The following is a 23,873-nucleotide window of genomic DNA, read 5'->3' on the forward strand; positions in this document are numbered from 1 at the left end:
AACGTTCTATAAAAGAACATAATCCTTACAATCATTTCATCAAAAATGTATTTTATACCATCAAACACATTTAATGTAATATTGCGCCTGGAGTATTTGTATAGAACCTCTGTGAATCACCCAGAAGACCCTTTGTGGCAACAGGCAGCAATATTTGAGACACCCTACAATCGGGTGACCCCCTGGGGGGCGAACACGGGGGCTGGGACAGCTATAACAGATAATAGAACATCGATCAATTAAAAAGAAAATCTCAAACACTGTTGAGTTGCCCATGGACAAGAAAAAAAAAATACCAATTAACTTAAACAAACACTCGCGTAGTCCATGGATCAAACATAAACGGTGAACGAGAAAGTTAATAAGCTAGCTGAGGGTATTGATAGCATACCCGATAGGGGTCTAAAAATCGGTAAGCAACCAGGATAGGCAGCATCCTTTCATAGTAGAGGACCCCCAAGGTTGACCAGCATAAGCTGACCGGTTATCCGGGGGTGTCTACCAGCAGAGATCTGAATAAAGAAGCAATTTAGATAGAAATAAATCCCATGGTCGATTCATCAAATTACTTACTGTCATTTATCTTAGCACTTTATATTTGTTACACCATTAACACCAATTTTTGATTTTTTCCATTTAACCTTTGTGGGTATAGTTTGACCCATACAGTGGCTGCTGCACCTTATATATCGCCCTATTCATTCCGAAGTAGTGCGGGAATACTTACTTTACCAAATTGCCTCCCACTGCTGTCAATCAAATCCAATGAGACAGGAGTTGAGGTAGGGCTGAGTCCTGCTGTCTGTGTCAATAGACAAAGCAGCAGGCATGGGAGCACGCCTTCATGAGTGCCCAAAGGGGCACTCAAGAAGAGGAGGAGCCAGGAGCGCCACTGAGGGATCATAGAAGAGGAAGATCGGGATAGCTCTGTGCAAAACCAACTGCACAGAGGAGGTAAGTATTTTTTTTTTTAAACAAACATTTAGATATCCTTTAAAGTGATGTTCCGCCCACCACTGCAAACATTAAAAGCCAGCAGCTACACACACCATAGCTGATGGCTTTTAATAATAGGAAACTTACCTGTCCTGGAGTCCAGCGATGTCGGCACTGCAGATGATGTTTCCATCAGGTGTCAGGTGCATGCCATCGCCATTGTGGGTAAGGCAACCCGGCAGTGTAGCCTTACGGCTTCATTCTGGGAACCCTACTGTGCATGTGCAAGGCCCTGCTCCTCTCTCCTACTGGCCCAGCGGCAAGGGGAGGAGGAGGGAGCCGAGCGGTGACGTCATGGTCTGCGGCCTGGACTCCTGAAAGTGGGAACAGTATACCTGTCAAAGACATGTCAAAGATTCACACTGCACAGCAATGCAGTGTGAATCGCATGCAATGTCTGTGTTCGCTCAAGTGTGAACCCAGCCTTAGATAGTACATTTCAGAGCCAAGGAAAGCTATACCCATAGCTACCAAGTGTTCCAGATCTGCCGGGACAGTGCCATTTTCTAGACATCTGTCCTGCAGTGGCTTAGTCCTGATCTACTGCATGTCTCAGAATCCAAGCAACTGGGGTGACTGCAGTACTGTACATCCCTGGGCAATTTAAAGAATAACTCCAAACATAAGCTATATTATACGTAGTTACAGTGTTCCAGCTTGGACCAATGTAACTATGTATGTACCATACCTGACTGATGCCCCTTAAGCTGCAGAGAAAGGAACCAGGGAATCTATCCGCAATCCCTTCCTGGTCTCAAAAGTGAGGAAACAGAGGTATTTTTAGACCCCTGATATTGCACCAAAGCCCCCAACAGGGCTTCTAAAACATTATAAAAAATAATATTGTAAAAAAGTAATAAAATTGTAAGAGGATAATTAAAAATAAATAATAACATTTTTAAAACTGACACTCTCCACTACCCTACTATCTTTAACCTCTGCCCTACTAACACCATCCTGTTCTGGAATGGGGGGGCACCAAACTAAGTCTTTGCCCCGAGTGAAGGAATGTCTAGCTTGATCACTGGTGACATGCATACTATATATGGGACATCACCTCTAATGTATTGCAAGACAAGTGAGTAGTTAACCCTTGCCTTGGTGTCCATTTACTGTAAATAGTTCAGAGCACCTAAGGAAAAGGAGGGATTGGCAATAATGTGATCACTGTCACAGTAGTAACATAATTGGAAGCAGGTCCCACCAGCTACAAATCCATAGCCTGGAGCGAGAGCTATCTGCCACAGTTCAATCTTTGTGCTGTGAGTGTGTTCTCAGCACATAAACAATGACTGTCCAGTGATGCATATCTGCAGTGTGGAGGCATTAAAACCCATCCTTTTGCCGTCACATACAGGTATATGTGGCAGGCAATTGTAAAATGAGTTAAACTAGGCTCTGTCATCCCCCTTACAAGATACCCTCCCAATTTTTAAAGGAATGTGAGCTGGCAGAGGGTCAGGGAGGGGGCACCACACGCTCCCTGTCCTTCCTTTTCTGGCCACCCAAACTGCATGCCTGGATAAGGAGCTGGTTTGAATTGTAAAAGGAACACCCCACCACTTTTTCTATTTTTTTAAATGTCAGTTTATAAAGGACTACCTTGTACTCTTCTGTAACTTCACATGCAATTTTAAGGAATCACCCAAGTATATTATTTAAATCTGCATTAATAAATCATGAACTGTATTGGTTAAAAAAATGTTCATAACCTTGGTACATGCCTCCCATTTCAGTGCCCTGCTACCCATGCCCCTTTTTTTAGAAATAGCTTGCAAATTAGCATTAAAAAAGGCCAGAAAAAGATTCTGTTCCTATAAACTTCAGGGTTTGACACTATGTTTGGGGTTCACAGACTTTCTACTGGGTTTGTTGAACCTCCTGCAAACTGAACTTTATCCAGTTAATTTATCCTTAATAAAAGATAGATATATGTCAGTACAAGTTATTAATAATACACATGCAGCCTATTTACAAAGAGAATTGACAAATATAAATAACAGAAATATATGTCAATACAAGTTATTGATAATTGAGATTCTATTAATAATAATACTTCATAAATATAAATACCACTTAAGCAGTAGGAAAGAGATTTGTCATAATACTAACGCAAATCTTTTATCAGGCTAACCGTGTCTGTAATCATACAGATACACTATGAATTAATAATGGTTTGTATCCAATTTTGACACTGCTCGGCTAATGCAGAGAAAATACAAAGATGAAAAACGCAATATAAGTGACACGTGCCTAAGGAAAGATGTAGCATACATTTTTACTGTGGAACTGAAAAAATCAGATCCTTGTTTGGAGTTGAGGTCATTAATCTGTATTATGTTGCAGTCCGGTTACTGATCATAAGTTCTCAGTATGTATGAGATGATGATAACGAGAGTCTGTTTGTCAAAGGCTATGTTCACCTAAAAATAATAAATGCTCATGTTTTTGCAGTAAAAAATTTGCATTTATTTTATTATTTCAAAGGAGTCTGCAAAGCATTGCACCCACAATCAGTGGAGCTTTCCCTTGCTGCATGCACAAACACTAGTGTAACCTGTCCTCCTGAAACTGTTGCAAGCAGTAAACCATAGTGCAGATTTATTTGGTATCTGCTCACCTGAATCCATTTAAATACAGTCAAAATTCTTAAGCCCTGATGAAGGGAGAGTGTGTTTGTCCCCAGAAATATGTGCTGCACTGACGTTTCTGGATTCTGAGTCATGGGGAAAGAAAACAATGTATTAAAGGATCTGCAGGAAAGGGTAGTTGAACTGTATAAAACAGGAAAGGGATATACAAAAGTTATCCAAGGAATTAAAAATGCCAAACAGCAGAAAATGAGGGGTTATGCTAAAATCAAACCACGGTTAGGTAGACCAACTAGAATTTCAGCCACAACTGCCAGGAAAATTGTTTGGGATGCAAAGAAAAACCCAAAAATAAATTCAGGTGAAATACAGGACTCTCTGAAAACATGTGGCGTGGTTTTTTCAAGATGCACAATAAGGAGGCACTTGAAGAAAGATGGACTGCATGATCAAGTCGCCAGAAGAAAGCCATTACTACGCAAATACCACTAAGTATCCCGCTTACAATACACCAAACAGCACATTTGGAGAGGAGTCAACAAGGTCTATGATGAAAGGTACACCATTCCTACTGTGAAACACGGAGGTGGATCGCTGATGTTTTGGGGATGTGTGAGCTACAAAGGCACAGGAAATTTGGTCAAAATTGATGGCAAGATGAATGCAGTATGTTATCAAAAAATACTGGAGGAACATTTACATTCATCAGCCAGAAAGCTGCACATGGGACATACTTGGACATTCCAATATGACAATGATCCAAAACACAAGGCCAAGTCAACCTGTCATTGGCTACAGCAGAATAAAGTGAAGGTTCTGGAGTGGCCATATCAGTCTCCTGACCTCAATATCATTGAGCCACTCTGGGGAGATCTCAAACGTGCAGTTAATGCAAGACAGCCCAAGAATTTACAGGAACTGGAGAATTTTTGTCAAGAGGAATGGGCAGCTTTACCATCTGAGAAGATAGAAGATTCTATCCACAAATACCACAAAAGACTTCAAGCTGTCATTGATGTTAAAGGGGGCAATACATGGTATTAAGAACTGGGGTATGTAAACTTTTGATCAGGGTCATTTGGGTAGTTTCTGTTGTGATTATAAATTAAAAAGAGTAAACACAGTTGATTGATAATAAATGGCTTAAGCCAAACACTAACCATCAGTGAAAGAAAAAATTTTGTGTTATCATTCATATTCTCTGAACAATGGCCAAGAAATCATAAATTCTGCCAGGGTATGTAAACTTATGAGCACAACTGCATATAACGCCAACAGTTTGCACAGCACTTTACAATATAGGGAGACACTACACCAACAGTACAATTCAAAACAAGAGGGTTAGAGGGTGGCACATCTCCACCTAAACATTGAGTAGCACTGACCTTACAGATTTTCCACTGTAAACAGGAAGGTTTCTCTTTTGTAGTGCCAGTGGCAAACCCACAACTGGAGACTTATAAAGGTCATATATTTGACTGAAGTTTGTTGGAGCAGAAGATTATCTTCCAAGTCCCTGACCTGAAAATAGCACACAAATGTCTACCCTTTAGGTTACTGATTACATTGTAATTGGTGGCTGGGTTACGCTTGTCTCTAGGTAAAAATATATTGTAAATGGTGGTTGGGTTACACTTGTGCCCAGGTAAAAATATATTGTAAATGGTGGCTGGGTTACACTTGTCTCTAGGTAAAAATATATTGTAAATGGTGGCTGGGTTACACTTGTCTCTAGGTAAAAATATATTGTAAATGGTGGCTGGGTTACACTTGTCTCTAGGTAAAAATATATTGTAAATGGTGGCTGTGTTATGCTTGTCTATAGGTAAAAATAAGTGCACTATTTTGGTGCCCCGGAAGATTGAACATACAGAAAATAAAAGTGTGATGGTTAAATTATGTCGGTACACAATGCAGATAGGTAACTATTTATTTTATTCAGTATCATGAATAAAAATGTTTATATATATATATATATATATTTCTGAAAGTTGGAATCACCTTTTCATATGTCAGCTTGTATTTGAGATTTTATGCTTTAAGGTAATAAGAAGCTCCAGAGGTACAAGCAATCAACAGCACCCCTGCTGACTATGTCTTGTTGATGGCAATGTATTAGTGGAGGACATGCTGTGAGAGTAAAACCACATTGATTAACGGGTTAGCATTGTAAACCCAGCAATTTGGAGGCTACATATGGAGAGAAAGAATTGTTCTTTTATCATGTAGGATATTATTCAAAATGTATGGTAGATCCAGCATAATAGTTTTTGACAAAATTATGTACCAGATATATTCCACAGATGACACAAACCCATACTTCAATTTGATAAATGGTGAATATTTTTTTTTTATTGTTGGTACGTAGCTTCATGTTACCTCCTTTAGTTTTAACTTGTATTAGCTTAAAGGGTATGTAAACCCTAACAATGAACTGAAGAACTTTGCAGCGTTATCAGCCTAGGCCATCTACCTTTACTACAGAGCCCCTCCTCCAGTTACGGAGAAGTGGAACGTAAGAGGTGTTATGTAGTTGTGGTCCAAGTGTGGCAACCCTGTACCTCTATAGATATAGTGCAGTGAGTGAGCATTGTCATCCTAAGACAGAAAGTGTGTTACTGGCAAGATCGCCAAGTAAAAATAATGGGAAAGGGCATAAAGAAAACAAAAGGAATGCAGTTACAAGGACTGGCTGTAAAATATTACATTGTTGTATCTCGGGTTTAGACACACTTTAAAGGCAGTATTGGCATTATGGGCACAGAAGCCAATGTGCCACTATAGGATATCAGCAGCATGGATGGCCTGATACAATATCCTCCCTCTGTCACCAACATTCTTTCATAAAAAAATGGTTACTAGGCCATTTATAGCACCATGTTTAACTGCTGTATGATTTTATGTTATTTTTTATGAGCTCTTAGCAGCTTTAGCACCCTGTTGTATTTCAAAAACCTGACCAAGAAGGAAGTAAGAAGTACAAACTCCTGCTACTGCTAAACGATTTAACAATTTATTTTAGGCAAGCAATTATAATGCTCTTTTCTAGAGTTGTTTAGTAAATGTGTTATCTGTAGCGAATAACTTGTTCATTTAAGCCTTTACATGCTTTTAAAGTAGTGGTAAACTCTGGTTTTAATAAAAAAAAGTCCCCCTGCAGGTTAATGTCATAATGCTCTAGTATGCACTGATTTCTACCATGGTGGGAAAGTATATTGATATCTCTACAGTTGTCTTTTGAAGCAATGTAGAATCACAATATTCCAAAGGACAAATAAATTAAGTTGAACTGTAGTCCCAACTTTCAATAAACAGAGTGTCTATCAGTACACTGACATGGATGAAGTGTTGCACAACACATATCCATGTCTCTGTCAGGCAGTGTTTCATCTGCCAAACCGTGCCCATCTAAAATCCCGCTCTGTTTCTGAATAGCAGTTTCCTGAAATATTTCATGTGCCCCCACATATCTACAATACTTACATGCAACAAGCACAGTTTGGACACCCCTGATACCTTGGTCAAAAGGTACACTCAAGTCAAATGACCAGTGAATGCATTATTTGAATAATATTTTCAAGGTAAAATTTTTGACATTTATGCAGTGAACTGTAGTTGTGTTTATGAGAGAAAATCACATTAAACAAGTATGGAATCAATGTTAAATCTTTGTATTTCAGTAGATGGAAAAATCCTAAAGAACCCCATCCCAACAAGTGTATTGGAAATGGTCCCCGTGGAACTTTTCAGCAGCAAAATTGGAAAGGAAAACACCAGACTGAAGGATATGGGATCCCAAAGTGCTCCTCACTCAGGAGAAGAGCTCTTAGACTCAGAAGCACAAAGTGAAGTGTTACTCCGTAAGCAGCAAACACCAAGCTCCACTCCAGATTTTGCAGATAACCAAACAATGCCAACTAGGAAAAAGCCTCCATCTTTAAAACAATTAAATATAGCAAGGAAACGTTTGAGGCCACAAATAATCCCAACTGTCTCTGGAAGACTGGTAGAATCAAGTGCCAGCATATTATCATCAGCATCTTTGTCATCCATATCATCAGATGTGTCCCCTGCACTGAAGGATTTATCTTCTGAAACTCGAGAGGTAAAGGAACATATCCCAGAGTTTCCATTATGGATAAACAGAAGAAGACATAGTGGTTCCATTCCTCGCCACCCTTTCCAGCTGGCACCATATACATCCCAACCTTCAATGCCCCATAATCAGGATTCCATAAAATTATCTGTAGGAGATATCAACACTTCTTTGCAGGCAGATGAGCCTTTTAGGACACATTATGCAGACCGTGATTTGAATGCAGGAGAGGAAAACCAAGATACCACCACATCTACTATAATAACAACAACTGTCATCACAACAGAGCAGAGTCCAGGTATTAAATACTTATACAGTGGCAATCGCCTCTGTTTATTGCTGTATTTTTATCTCTGTTTAATGTGCTTTTTGTGCTGCTAACATTAATAGCAACTTTCATTATCCACTTAGCTTTTTCCTAAAAGCCATTTCAGCTCCTATTACCTTTATTTGTGAGTATATGCTAGGCACTACTGGGTAGGTAGATTTGGTCATTCAGACCACTAAAAGTGGAGGCTAAACTGCTCAAGTATATTATCACAGTATATCTACAGTATACCCTATTACTGTGCATATGTTTTTGTCTGTCCTTTGTTTTACAAATGTGTACTATACGTTTCATGAAGTGGGACTAAAAGATGTAAATGGTTTTTGCCAAATGTCATAATATTTAATAGCTTTGTTGTCTATAATAACATTATGCACCAAGCAATGCACTGCCATTTTTCACATTAACTAGAAATCTGATTTTAATCTGCAGGGGAATGTAGACAGATTGCAGCTGAAATCTGCTTGGTTAAAACGGATTATCGCCCACCTTTACTGAATACGTTTATTAAATTAGTACCTTTCTAGCTAGCTTGCTAAATCATTTCATTGATTAACAAGATTACATTTTACACTATAAAAAGGGGTGTCCATTTTTTAAAGCTGTGAATGTGACTTTCACCAAACATTCTCTAGAGAATCAATCACTATCATATAAAACACATGGACCTGGGAGATTCACCTGCAGAGAATGTTTGCTTAAAGTGTTACTAAACCCACAACAGTAAAATCAGTCTGTAGGTGCAGTAAAGCATTCTTGTTATGCTCACGGTGGAACCTAAGGGATTAATCCTTTGCATTGTGTATAAAGGCTGTTTGATCCTGTCTCTTTGATCCTCCTCTTCTTCCACTGTCTACAAAATATAACCTGATATTTACAGAACTAGGGATGGGCTGCACATGCTCAGTTTGGTGTGTATTGCTAGATAGTTTTTTTTTTCTTGGGGGGGTGCATGTGATCAGCACAGAGCCAATCAGCACTGTCCAGACATAGGATCAAGGGAGAATAAAAACTCCTTCTCCAAGTTTTACTAGGAACTGATAAAAGTCACAAGGCTGCTACTGAATATACTGCTGATGAGAAAAGGTATTTATCAGCTTATATTTACTAAAACTATTGTTCCATGTTCTGCTGTGGGAGACCAGATATAGTGAATGCGGGTTCTGGGTTTAGTAACACTTTAATTCACTAATCTGATTCACTAATTTAAAAATATGCTCCATAAATCATTTTATCTAGTGACTTTTGTATGAAACTCAGAAGTTTTTTCATGAAGGATGGAATTTAAATGTTTTCCTATTTTATGCATTGCATCCATTTCTCCTTTGTCTTTTATTGAATGAACACAGCCCTTGGAATACCAAACCGTATGCCTGGTGAGCCAATTAAGCGTCACTGCGCAGAAGTGCCATTTTTTGTATTATTTATTATTTCATCATTACAGCAAATAATTATTTCCCTACAGTTTCTTCTCAAAAAATATCTTAATATTTGATAATTACCAAATCTGTTAAAGTCAGATGTGATGCGCAATTGTGTAATTGCATGGATACATTAAAAGCTATTGTAAGATGCAAAAACACATGTAGTCAAGAACGAAACCGCTGTTTTTTAATGTGTAAGATCTGTAGGCCTTATTACCACAAGAGGTAGGCACTTCAGTTCATGACATACATATGAGCAGTACATTTATTTGCATGTTCCCCAACACTTTAGAAAAAAAAATGCAGGGCTTCATTGAAAAGGTCGACCTCTAGAGCCCCAGTATTTCCATTTGATAAGAATGTTAAGACCTTTTAAAATGCTATCTTTATATATCACATTGTACTAAATGTCGCTAATAAGGATTTGTATGTAGTTCAATGCAGTGTGAACTTCTTCGAACCAGAAGGATACATTGACTCAACAGACTACCCTCCACTTCCTTTTCAAAACTACCTGGAATGCGCTTACAATATCACAGTCTACATGGGCTATGGAGTGGAACTACAGGTAAGAACTGAAATGTCTCCACCTATTTTTAAGTCTTATCTAATATGCCACAAAAAAATACAACTAGTACAGCTAGCTACAGCTAGTAGCTATATAGGAATAAAAAGCAGTCTAAGCCTAGAAGAGCTATGTAGTACTTTGCTTGGACTTGAGCAATGTCTTTATTCTTCTGGATTCACTGACATTTCTTTACAGAATTACTAATCGTGTGCCCAATATTACTATATAAATACTATCAAGTGTGTTAGTCTTTCTAGCAAATGTCATTGTTTTTTTTTTTCTCTATTTAGGTTTGCATATATGTTTCTATATCCAAGTTTTGATATTGTTGACCATTATACTGTCAGTCATGCCAGGAGATCATTGTAGGTATATATTACAATATAAATTGTAAATAATTCTGAATAAATTCTCTTTTATTATTTGAAGATTTTTATTAGCTAACTTGAACTACCCGAAACTTTTACAACAATGACTTATTAATAAGATATAATATGCATTAAATTATATCTGCATTGCGTGTTTGTTAACCCATATAGATAAATCGCCGACAGCCTCTCTATTGTAGGCAGGCACAGCACACTGTACCTGTCTTTTATAAAAAACAAGGCTTGTAAATATCATTTTAGAGCGATCTTCAGGCCGGTGACATAACTCGCAGCTGCTTTACAGCTCCAATACATGACTTCTGCAGGAGGGGCCAAGATCTCCCTTTGGCGTCAGTCCCGGAGAGCACTTAGCCACTCAGCCCCTTCTGCGGTAGCCCTAGAGACCGACCGAGAGTTACGTGACTGGCCTGAAGATCACGCTAAATCTCTATTTACAACCCTCGTTTTTATAAAAGACTAATACAGTATGCTATGCCTGCCTATAATAGAGCGGCAGGCAGTGACATTTTCTAATTTCTTTATTTGTACTAATAGCGGTGGGGATGGGGGGCTGAGACAGAGACACAGACACAGAGCTGATAGGCAGGGAGGAGGGGATGAGAGGGAGAGAGGAGAGCTGAGATCAGGGTTGCGGATAATGAAGGGGCGTACGCTGACCACAGTGTTCAGGGCTCAGCAGTCCTGATTTTCGTGGTCAGTGTGCAGAGGAGGATACAAGAAGTGGCAGGTTCAGGGAGGATTTTTACAGTTTAGAGAGGGGCATTGTGCTGTTTAATCTACTTTAAGGGACCAGGATCTGTATTTTTTTGGGGGTTAACAAACACTTTAAGCTTTTTTTTCAGCCTCACATTAGTCATCATTTTCTAGCTTTTGAATAATAAACCTATACTGGAGAATCTCATCACTCTTTTATTGTTTTACCTTTTTTCATCAGCATATATGTATATTTTGGCATCTAGTACATGGTAAGATAAAGCAATAAGGAATTTATTATTTTCCTGAAAAAAATTTAAATCCCTCTATTGAGTGGTTCCACCACTGACAACACCCTGTACTTTTCTAATACTATATGTTTCTTGGAGCACACTACAGTTAAAAACAAATTGAGTCAGATTTCAGACCCCTAGACCTAAAACTTAACTGCCATTTAAAAAAAAATATATAATATTTTCATATAGTCAACTCATATACTGCTTTACTGTTTTCTGCACAATTCCACACAATTCATACTGCATTAGCTAGTCATACAAGTTTCACACAATATTAACACATTTTTAAATTTGGATTCTATTGGGAAAATGTGTGAATTCTGGGTGAATGTTGCATTAATCTTGTGTGAAAATATGTATAAATAGGCCCTAGTGTCCATATTTTAAAAGGATAGCAAAAAGGACATGTTCTGGTGAGAAACGTTAGCTTTTATTTATTTCTATTGCCTATTACCATGTTGATAAATATAAGAGGGGCCATGTACCTAGGAATAGATAAAATGCATGCAAACAAAGTATCACACAAATAAAAAGACTGAATTTAGTTTACCAGTCTGAGATCTGTTTTTATTATGTCTTTCCTACTGCAAGTAGGAAGGAGAAAAGAGCACCCTGCAGGTATCCAAGCAAATCTTCTTTAATTTGCTTGTTTGTCCACATGAACAACATCATTATGTTTGTATTTCTTTTGCTATTTCATTCCTGTGTTAAAATATATCTCGCAGTATTCACATCGACAGCTATATTGTCAACGTTTACACCGAAGGTGATGAAAAGTACATGAAAAATTATAAGTTCCTTTCCTTCTTATCTTTGTTACATTTTCAAACCTTCCTCTCAAGCTTTTTGCAAAAAGCAGATAAAGAATAACTAGGAAAACAAGAATGAAACACTGAAGGGCAACTGAATGAAATAACAGCCAATCTAAAGGATAGGTTTCAAAACTGAATTCAAACTGTAATAGCTCATTATGACAAACGGCCCAGTCTAAGGAGGGCTTTGTGTTAACATGCGCACCCTATCATACAATGTGTTAAGGCAGCCCATTCAAATGAACAGACTTCTAATGTACCAGAACACAGAAAAAAACATGCACCTATTTTTCAATACATACATTCCCACAATCTAGTACACTCCCTATAGCAATGGACCAAAACATCAGTGATGAAATGATGAGTGGTGCCATCAAGCACATAGCCCAAACTACAGATTTTCACCAGCACCTCATAAATAAAAGTTAAGGACAAGACATTTTTGCTCCACCAAAGAATAAGAAGAAACACTGATGTTTCACAGCCACTGAGGGCACCTTCCTTAAAAGATAAGCATGAGAATCAACTCACCTAGAAGGCTGCAGCATGGTTCTGCAGCTATCCCCCGCAGGCTCTACCCAGAGAACTGAGCAATCAAACACAGCTGATCACTCAGTTCCCCTCTGTTCTGAGCAGAGAGCCATGAATGTCAGTCAGGGATCTCTGTTCTCCCCTTCATTACTCACTGGAGCGCTGGGCTGTGGAGGGGGTAGGAACAGCTGGCTCAGTGAATCGCTTTAAAGCTTAGCCAGGTGCTGGTCCAGGCATCTTGGTGGATCCAGAACACATGGTCAGGATTTTTCCGAAGCCTGGACCAACTGAGTGATGTTAGCCAACAGCAAGCTGTAGCCCACTGTCAGCTGAAAATGTTTCACAGGAGTGCAGAACAGACTGCACTCCTGTGATCCATAGAAGTACAGCCAAACAAGCTTTGGCTATACGTTCCCTTAAAATGGTTCTTTCCCCTGTTTGAAAAAAAGAAAAATCAGCAGAAACAAATACATAGCTGCTGACTTTTAATATAAGGATACTCACCTGTCCAAAGGTCCAATGCCATCCACACCCAAACCAGTTCTTTGCCAGTCTTCGGGTCCCCACCATCACCATGTTTATGTGGGCAGCTGGTTGTGTTTCCTTGTGGCTTCACAGCCAGCTGCCCACCGTGAATGCATGAGCTGCACTGCACTTTATGAAGTAGAACTTTCAGTGGATCTGCCGCAATAAATAAAAATCAAATACGTTTGATTAAGATATTTTATGCTTGTAAAATTTTAATGATACCTTTTTCTTTATGAATGGCCATCTTTACATAAAAAAAAAAAAACACTCTAGTGTCTTGACTTGTCATCAAATGAAACCTGTGCTAGGACTTCTATTGCACAGTATAGAGCTGGAGTCACAATAAATGATTTGTTAAAGTGGACCTTGCTATACAGAGAAAAAAAAAACCTGCAGGGCAAAAAATGTACACATTTGTACAATGTGTACATTTTACACATTGTACACACAAACATACCTACTTTTCCCCTGACTTCTGTACTTCAGAAGAATTGATGTCAGGTTTCTTCCGGGAATCCTGGGGAATGCAGAGTAACTCAAATCTCATGAGTTCAAGCTCAAACATAGTGCAGAAGCATTTTCTTATAAAATTTGGGCAACTCAGAATTCTTCAGAAGTATAACCTTACCCACACATTAAATGGCAGACAGAATGTTTGGTAAAGATCAGTATATTTAATGCATTTTTTCCATAAAATATTTTTTTATTATTTTATTGGGTGAGCACAGTGGTTAAGTAGACTTAAGCACAAGTTCACAGTTCTATAAAACGTGTATGGGTTTTCCCAGCCACTCCTACATATCATTCTCTACAGTATATCTCAAATGCATCACAGACCTATTCACCGCTGCCCAATTCTCCGCAAATTCAAGTGTTTAGATTTGTGGCGTTGTTACAGTACAGGAAGTGATGAGTGGTTCTTTGCTGCATATGAGGCCTGTGTGGAAACATACTAGGTAGTAGGAGAGGAAAATAGACCCACTAAACTTAAAGCCAAACCTTCTTTTTGTTTTTTATAAAGTGGGAAACGGACAGGGCCGGCCCTACCATGGGATCCAAAGGGACCATGACTCCAGGCGGCATTTAACAGGGGGCGGCAGCCAGGCCAAAAATAAGTTACCACCAGGAATCCCGGATCAGTCAGCATGACTCTCAGGAGCAGAGCAGATGCTGGTCGGCTGTGCACTGTGTGCTGTCTCCTGCACTGGTTGTTAGAATCGCCTGCCGCCCGGTGTCTAGCAACCAGTGATGTCATAGGCCGCAGCCGCCCCAGCATTCACAGCACTCAGCTTCCGCGGCAATCAATTTATCCACCCACCTCTTCCATCTTCCATCTCCAGCGTGAGGGAAGGAAGGGTCTGAGGAGAGCTGCCTGTGCGGCTGTGCCCATGACAAAGTGTGAGCTGAGCCTGGGCAGCTTCTTTGCCTATCTGAAAAACAAGGTTAGTTAGGTTGGTTAGTAGTACAACTTCAAGTGATTTCTCTCAAAGATTTTTCTTTTTATAAGGGACTTAAGCTGGATTGAATGTGACTGATCTTTCTATTATACCCATGTTTTCCCTGGAAACACTTTGATGAGGCTTTTTCTTCTGTGCTGTTTGTAAATGATCACGCAGATTTACAAAAGAAAAATGCTTTTTTTACATACAAACTATAAAATTACTTGTATGATTTTAAGGGCTTCTAATAGTGGTATAATAGTGGTGAATTTTATTGGGAACAGGCATAAAAGAGGTTAATTACTGCTGTGCTTCAACTCCCTTTCTTTTCAAGATAGATGAGATTGTCAGTTGATTAATCAGATTGTCAGTAATGCTACTTTCACACTGAGGTGTTGCTATGCTTTACCATAGTTTTTGCGGTGCTTTTTGGTCACTAGCTTTTAACCCCCACCAGCAGCCGAAGAAGGGTTAAAACTGCCGGCAAAACGCCACTGCAGCAGTGCTTTGCCAATGGTTCAGAGATGCTGCCCATTGATTTTAATGGGCAGGGGCGTTTTAGGAGCGGTGTATTTACCGCTCCTACAGCACCTCAAAGATTTAATTTAATTTTAGTTATCCTGATATAAAATAATGAATGTGGGGGCCTTTTGGTGGGTGTGATTTTATTTTTATTTTTTTGGGGGGGCAGCATTTCATTATTGGTCCCAGGCAGCACCTTGTCTTGGGCAGGCACTGGAAACGGATAGAACCTCTAAAAGGCTTTCAATGCTGTCGCAGTCCGAACTGAGTAACTTTTACTCTGGGGCTTTTTGGAGAGATTTCACTCCACTTCCTATTCTGTCTGACACCCTGAACAAGAAGCGAAGGGAAATTTCCCTAATGGGATCACTAAGAGCAATTACATCCGGACAGTTTCTAAATCTTCCTCACTAGAAAATTATTTTTTCTTGTTCCCCATTAAAAAAGACTCAATTTCTGTTCTGTCTAACATCAAATGAATGTGAAATGAGGAGAACTCTCCCAACCTGGAACACAGATAAGAAGCAAAAGTTAATTTCTTTTGGCTGGAATTGGGTTTTAGGGTGTATCTGCAGAGTAGGTATCTTGGATGCCTCTAATATCCTGTACAAAGCTTTGGTAAATCCAAAATCTGGTGAGTTCTTTAATAGAAATAACTCTAAAAATATTTCACCCCCTTCTGCATCATACTGTGTATACCAAAAAAGTACCTCTTGGGGACTTTTAAGGGGAAGGAACAACTACTAAGTAGTATAATGCATTTGAATATTTATTACAGACAAGTGGTATAGAGTGTGTAGGAAGATCAACCTACATAAATATACAGAACATTACCAAGTGTATTAAAAGAGAAAAGGATGCAATAAACAGGGAACATAAAGAGCAGATACAGGTAAGTATTCAGACACATTTCGAGTATTTCAACTCTTCTACAGGGAAGAAAGCAGTATGAGATGAACATATGGCTAATATATACAAAACAAGGTGTTGTAACATCAAAAAAAATGATAATGGAAAGTTTTTTGTACATACTGACCCTGTAATATAGCTCAGTTGATGCATCCAAATAAAAAAAAAAACATGAATAGCCCTGGTGTGGTGAGCATCAGGGTGATAAAAGGTTACACTGTCCTGTATCCTGTAGCGGCCCAGAGCTGGGGGCGGGGCTTGCCCAACCAAACGCCCCACAAGGAAATTCCCCAACAAAGGGCGCCAGAGAAGAGTCTCCCCGAGCAGTCCCGGAGGTGAACCTAGCAACAGAGGGTTGAAACGCAAAATATAAAGATGCTCTGAATAAAATTAATGAACTAAAATATATTAGTTGAGAGTAAAGGGCCAATAGGTGGACATCACCACCGGGGTATCTAAATTGCTAGGCAGGCATAGAGAAGGTATCGGTAGTGAGATTACCTGTTAGGCCCTTGGATGGAGAACATGCAGCAAGGGACAGTCAGGAAAAATTTACGTAGATCCCAAAAGCACAGGATGGCACAAATGGAATTGACCCACGGTTATTATAGGTAACTAACAGTGAGGCATGGGAGGGGGAGAGGGCTGGCCAGAGTCATTGACCATGGAAGCCAGTTGCTCATCGCATCGGTAACCCTTGTCTTAGAAGAAGAGTAGGTGGCATTTAAAAAGTTTTCTTTCCCTGCAGATAGTTGAAATGAATGTCAATGTAAAAATGAATAACGGTTTTGAATCTGTCAGTTAACATATAGCTAATATGTCAAACAACTTTTGGCATATGCACTAAGCACTAAGCACTAAGCACTAAGAATCTGTAAGGTATTTTATCTTGTCTATATTTAACTTTTATGTTAAAACCTTTGTTATAGCAGCTAAAGCAATCTTGCTTTGGAATGGATAAATCTATTATTTATTACTCAAACTATAGCAGCAATCTGGAACTAAAATTATTGTAGTAGACAGTCTTTTTAATAAGAGGCTGATAACGTTTATGCAGCTACCATTAAGCATGCTGAAATTCACTCTTGTGGTGATTTAATTTTGTGCTTGTGTCCTGATACATAAAGCAAGGTCTAAAAGGACATGCCTCCAGAGAATCATTTGTGGAACTGCTATAAATATCATGGATACACAAGTTCTAAATCATTATCAGCAATAAAACTGTAGGTGAAATGGTGGTATCTAAAATATGTTATAACCTAAGTTAAAGGAAAGTTGTCACTAAGTAGAATTTTTCTAACTTATGGTCATGCTTAAAGAAACCCTGTTATCAACTTAAACATTGCACAGAGAAATCAAGTATTTGAATTGCTTACTTTTTCATGAAAATTATTTTTTATTCACTTTCAATGCGCCTTTGAACTTTGCTAAAATAATTGACTAGTCAGTTTCTTAGCATAGCCCCCTCCCTCCTGCACATCATAGCCCTCTCCTCATATGATAGTGTTTAATTGCTCTCTGTGATGGCGTAGCTGCTTTGCCCTTTCCCTCAATTTTTATATGTAGCTGCCAGGGGAGGATACTTTACTTTAATACTTTACTTAAGTTAAATCTCTGAGGCTGCCAGGGGAGGATACTTTACTTTAATACTTTACTTAAGTGAAAGCTCTGAGTCTGCTGGGGTTGCTGACATCACATCCAAGATGGTGGCTACAGCAGCAGTCTCAGCGTTTTTGGGTATCTACAAAAAGGAAGTTTTTACAGGTAAATAACATGCATAATATGTTTTTAAATGCACATATAAACTTTTTAGAAAGATTTTTCTTCAAAAAGGTCTGGTGACATGGTCTTTCAGGCCACAAAAAAATAGTTGATACATGCACAAATGACAAAAAAGGTTGCAAACTCCTAGTACATTACCTCCAGTTCTTTATTGCGGAATTAAGGAATTACAAATTATTTTCACAAACCAACATGGATTAGTAGTATGTAAGATAAAAAGAGTCCAGAAGTCGGCCTTTCAACCTCATGGGATTGTGTGAATGACAGAACTGCGTTTCAGGGGACTGCCCTCTCTTTCTCAGAACAATTAGTTAGACCCCTGATATTTAACTTTTGAGACAGAGAAAAGAACTGTGGACATAGATTCCTCCATCCCTTTTTCTGCAGCCTTTGCTGCACTGGACAGTAGATTGAACAGAAATCACTCTGTAACCTTTGATTTCTATGCTTCAGGGAGAGACACATTGGGGATCTTTTCTAGTAATTTCCTCCCCAACCACACTGATCACCCTCCCTGCCCAAATCTGATTCCCCCTGTCACCTGGGCCCCCCTGCTGGCCCAGATCCTATATAGGAGGACAGTGGTACTCCCTTATCGCCGCGGCCCTGATGATAGCTCATGAATCTGCATGTCCGTGCAGTTATTTTCTAATGTTTGTCTCAGTAGTAGGATGAGCAAAACAGAGTTTTCACTGCACAGAACATGGGAACACGATCATATATGTTGCAAGGAACATGGCCAACTTTAACTATTGCCCATTTGTTGAGCATGTATTGCAAGGATTCATTATTTGATGCATATTGTTACAATTGCTCATTTATTGTTCATGTATTATCATGATTTCCTGTTTGTTGTTTGCATATTGTAATGACTATCTGTTTTATTTCCATGTATTGTGATAATTGCATGTTTGTTGTCCATGTATTGCCACTAACGCTCATTAATCCTCCTAATATTTTCCCAATTGGCTGTTTGTTTCCTGTGTTTTGTATTGACTGTTAGCTGCATATTGTTGTCATTGCATGTTTCTTGCCCAAGTATCGCCACGACTTCCCATTTGCTGATCAAATTGTGAAATGATTGCCTTTTTGTTGCCCATTGTTGCAATTGCTTATTTCCTGCCTCTGTATTCTTGGTCATATATTTTTATGATTGCTTATTGGTTTCCCACATGTTGCAACCGCAGCCCTTGGGATGCCCACATACTGTAACAATGTTCTCTTTGTTGCCATATTGTTATGATTACATGTTTGTTTGCCCATACTTTGCTATGATTGCCCATTTCCTGCCCATGAATTATCTCAATTGCCCATTTGTTGCCCACATATTGTTTGTTTCATAATGATTGTTTTTGTCTCCTGTGCAGTATCAACAATTGCCCATTTTTTACACATTGCAATGATTGCCAAACTGATGTCAACATATGGCTACAACTGGTTTGTTTCATTAATATTGTCACAAATACCTATTTGTTGCCCATGTGGTCACAGGATTGAGATTTTTTCCTACTTATTATCAAATCCAGCCTATGTTATTAGCCCTATATTTTAACCCACTGCATGCCTGTTACTATCAAGGCATTCCTCTATTATACCAAAGCATTACTGTGGCGCACATGTGCACCACTAATACACCCTTTATTTTGCTATGCATGCTGCCATGTGTTTACTATGTGTTTACTTTGTGTTTACTATCTACATATATATCACATACAGATCAATATATGACTGTATCTCCACAGACTATGAAATTATTTTCTGTGTATCGCTACTTTCAGAGTTTTATTTGAAGCTAGGTCTCAGCCTAGCAGTGTTCTGTCTGTATCAGCATGGAACCTGTAGGTGGATATAAGATCACAAGTAAAGATGCCTAGGTTTTAAATAGCGGATAGCGGGAAATTTACCAGTACGCCTCCTGCCCTGGGGCCGCTTTGCAGGGCCGATCCTGGGCTGAGCCACAGGGTGCACCCACCCAGGTACCATGAGCTGAGGCAGAGGAGAGGGGCCCAGGGCTGGTCCTACCAAGGATTCCACTGCTGGGTCCATTGGGCTGCTTCTGAGGGGAAGGAGGGACGAGCGCTGCCAGGTTACACAGAGCGGGGATCTCCCTCTTACCCAGCAGGCTGAGCTGATGGGCACTGGTATTTTAGAAAAAACAAAGCTTTAGTATTACTTTAAGTAACTTTTTGAATGTACGTAACCTGACCACATTCTTCTTTAAGCCAGTATTCAAATTAAACAAAAGATATGTTTACATGGAGTATTGCTTATTTTAATTTGTCAAAAAAAGGTTTGCAATGCAATGATGGATCTACACTGAGAAACAATCTATTTTGTTTATCAATCTTTACCAAATCAAACCATTTAATATATAGTTTGCTAAGAATCAAAAGTAATTTTCCTAAATAGGGGATTATTTTCACGAAGCACCTAGAGCAGCAGATGTTATTTCAAGATGTAGACGTCTGTGAATCGGAATACAATGTACCTGACACTGAGATATATTCTCTGAAAGCAAAACAATGAGTTGCCTGAATATAGCTAGAATCAAAGCAATGGGTTGCCTGAATATACAATAGAAAGAAATATACACAATCCAATACAATTTTTAAAGAATGGCACTAATTAATATCTTCGGCTAAGATAAGACTGATTCTATTAATATAATCATAATTCCAGTCCAGACAACACTAATTGTCATAAATCTGTAGGAAAAATGGAGATCATACAATTTCACTAACTACAGTATATCTCTAATTGTCTGTAATTGTATTCACACACACAGTACATACGTTCATTTCACTCAAGGGGTTATGTCCAGTACTGTTTGTGTAGTGTATATGAAACATGTTGGTAATTCCAGTCTCACAAGCTTCTTCCACCCTGGTGTAAGACCAGCCATGTAAGCCATGTAAACATAACTGATCACCTTGTAGGTGGCTGATAGGTGGTGACAGCATTGCAGTTGTAACTTGACTGTAATCAGTGCTTTCTTAACGTACAAGAGGAGATAACTGGGATTGTACATGACCCTGCATACCTGCATCAATAGCGATAGCAGCATGTGGGTCAGCCTTGTGTAAGATATAAAACGGAATGTTTCTTTAGGAGCCTGTGATTGTACAAGCATTGACACAGAAGCATATGGGTCATCTCCAGGAAAAGTCCCGTTCCTTTTCATCTACAGCAATGAGATAAGAAATACTTTCCTTGGTCACTGACACTGAATGAAGAGCCATAATAACACAATGGCACATCATTCACCTAGATGTAATATGTAGCAAAAGTAAAGGCTCAGTCTTTATGAATATTGATATTCCATCAGATGTGTAAATGATATTTAAGGATGGCAGTGGACTTACACAAGTTACTTATGTAAAACCAGACACTGTGGATATATTCATATTAAAGTTAACCTGTTAGGAGAGAGGGTCTGATATTGCTAATTTCCTTCTAAAAAAAATGATGTGACATATAATATGATTGTCCTGCTATTAGGCTAACCTACTAGCATTAGAATGTTTTGAGTCTTTGACCCAGAACAACTATGGAGATCATGGAAATGACAGAGGTTTGTATGTGCATAATTGTTTCAAGTCAAACTATTGTAAAGGGTTCAGCTTGACAACCATGCAAATAGCATTTTAGAAGGCTTGATCGATCATGGTAATCTTCAGGTTTTTATTATGACAGGTTTTCTTTAAAGCATCAGGATTTCAAAATGCATTTACAGCCAATACATTTTGTTGTTAAAACCTATACATTTTTATTACTGTCTTTGTCACCAGTAGGTAGAATCATTCCCTCTATTTATCCTTTGCCACCAGGACGAAAAGTGATGGCAAATGTAAAATGTTACAGTTGTCAAATCTTCCGATAAAGATGGAACAGCTGGGATGGGAAGTTTGAGAAAATCTCCCCAACAGTATGCAGACAGGAGTTTTAATCCTTCACTAATCTATCTAATAAAAAAAAAGTGCTGCCTGTTTTGTAGCAGCAATAATAAATTGAAATAAAGAATAGGGTATTTGCAGACTGTCGTAACAGCTTGCTGAGGAATGTCACAAAGAAGGTAGGCAGTTAATTGCACGATTGCATTTACCTTGTTTATTCTGAGTTTATCTTTTGAATTTAGAGTAGCAAAATGCAACATATGCACTCTTGTCAAAGTTTTATATTTAGCTTTGTCTGGGCTTTCTATCCTGTTTTCTACCTTGATCTTGTCTATATTTCAATTCTGGCTATCCATTATTGGCTATCCATTAGATGTTGGTCTCAGTTACCAATTATAATTGAGTTGTTTATATTCCTTAAAATCATAGTAAACAGCGGCATGTAAAAAAAATAAAATAAATCCCCTGAAAGGTAAAGGCATAATGTGCTAGTATGCATCACATACCAGCTCATTATGAAATACTTTAGAACGAAGTCCTTCAGCAGCGTTCTGTCACCTCTGACAAGGCTTTCATCTTCCCCTGGTTGTCCTTCTCTGGATTTGTGAGCTCCGGCTAAGTGAGTGGCCCGGAACCGTGATGACATCACTCTTACGCATGTGTGAGGGAGCCCTTGGCTCCAGCACAGAGCTCTGAAGATCCAGCGCAGTATGCCGGACCTTCAGAGCACGTGCACTGGTGATGTCACTGACTGTATCCAGTGTAAATATTTCCTAACCACCACAAGTTTAGGAGGTATTCACTATAACTACAGTTAAGCCTTATTATAGGCTTACCTGTAGTTACAATTTCAAAAAAAGTGTTTACTACCACTTTAACTGTATGATAAAGGATTGAACAAATGGAAGCACTAAATTAATTCAGACAATCCAATGACAATTTTATTCTCCAAAAATAAAAAGCTTTTATGGACTGTCTAAAGTAGTGTGGTGTGCCCATCTTTTCAATTATTTAGCTAACCCCTCTGATGATCCAGCAAAACATCATGGTTGTTGGTGAATAGCCTCCAGGGCCACATACTATGTATTATGTTACAGCAAATCACCATAATGTTCCACAAATGCCATCTCCACAAATTAATTAATGTGCAACCACACCCAATTATGACCAGCAGACTTCTGCTGGATTTGGTAGATAATCATTAATCACAATAGGTGCTGATGATATAAAAATCCTGCAATGAGTGAACAGTATTCTTAAAGTATTTGAGGGCAATGAGTTTAATGATAACACACTGCAATATTTTATTTGAAATTCTTGGTCAGTCTGAATTTTGTGCTATGCACTATTGTGCTCCATTCCATTCAGATGCTACATTTAAGGGTTTTTTTTTTTTGTTATAAAATAGTTCTATGGATTCTAAGAACTTGGAACAACACCATTGATGAATACAATCACACGGTTGGTGTTACTTTTCATGGAACACCATAAAAAGCAACATACTGAAAAGTTAATTTAATAAACCTGAGCACATTGTTATGTATGGCTCATGCAGCTTTCAGCCATACAGAATAACAAAGAATGTGAAATCCACACAGTAACAAAGAAAGGTTCATATGTAGACGTTAAATATGTTCATAGATTTGTGAATGAGATGGCAATAATGAGAAGAGGCGGCATGAATTATATTACCACAGAGCTTCATGAATCTCCTTCCTAGCAAGCCTTTACTTCCTCAAAATGCTGAGGGAATTAGAAGTGACACGTCTAATGCACCAGAGAGCACTTGTAAGCTTTTATCATTTTTATTCAGGCCCTTAGCTCTTTATTGGAGGTAATAGTGTATACTATATTTTATACCTAGTCTCATACCGCCACCGTTCACAGATTGGAATGCATTTAGGTAAACTTTGGAACTAAAGACCTATGAAAATATTTATTTCTATATATGTATACCATCAAATTGTCATTTATTTTCACAAGACTGCCCAATTTTTAAAGATGAAGATTAAACCAACTCCGTTGCTATATTTAAAAGGTCAAAAATGATAGTCCTTTCAAAGCAAGCAATTAATA

At 38.6% G+C, this 23,873-nt stretch overlaps 1 protein-coding gene across 2 annotated transcripts in view; it reads left to right on the forward strand.

Moving 5' to 3' along the window:
- The window catches only part of SEZ6L (seizure related 6 homolog like), a 614,672-nt gene that overhangs the window by 301,708 nt on the left and 289,091 nt on the right, over nucleotides 1-23,873 (forward strand). For both annotated transcript variants that reach the window (XM_077461365.1, XM_077461364.1), the window contains 2 exons: nucleotides 7,268-7,981; nucleotides 9,870-10,003. In XM_077461365.1, coding sequence (XP_077317491.1) covers nucleotides 7,268-7,981; nucleotides 9,870-10,003 — 848 coding nt within the window. The remainder of the gene's footprint in view (nucleotides 1-7,267; nucleotides 7,982-9,869; nucleotides 10,004-23,873) is intronic.

The sequence above is a fragment of the Lithobates pipiens genome, unplaced genomic scaffold (assembly GCF_037356315.1).
Source record: "Lithobates pipiens isolate NorthernLeopardFrog02 unplaced genomic scaffold, aLitPip1_a1.2 Scaffold_3, whole genome shotgun sequence".
NCBI lineage: Eukaryota > Metazoa > Chordata > Amphibia > Anura > Ranidae > Lithobates > Lithobates pipiens.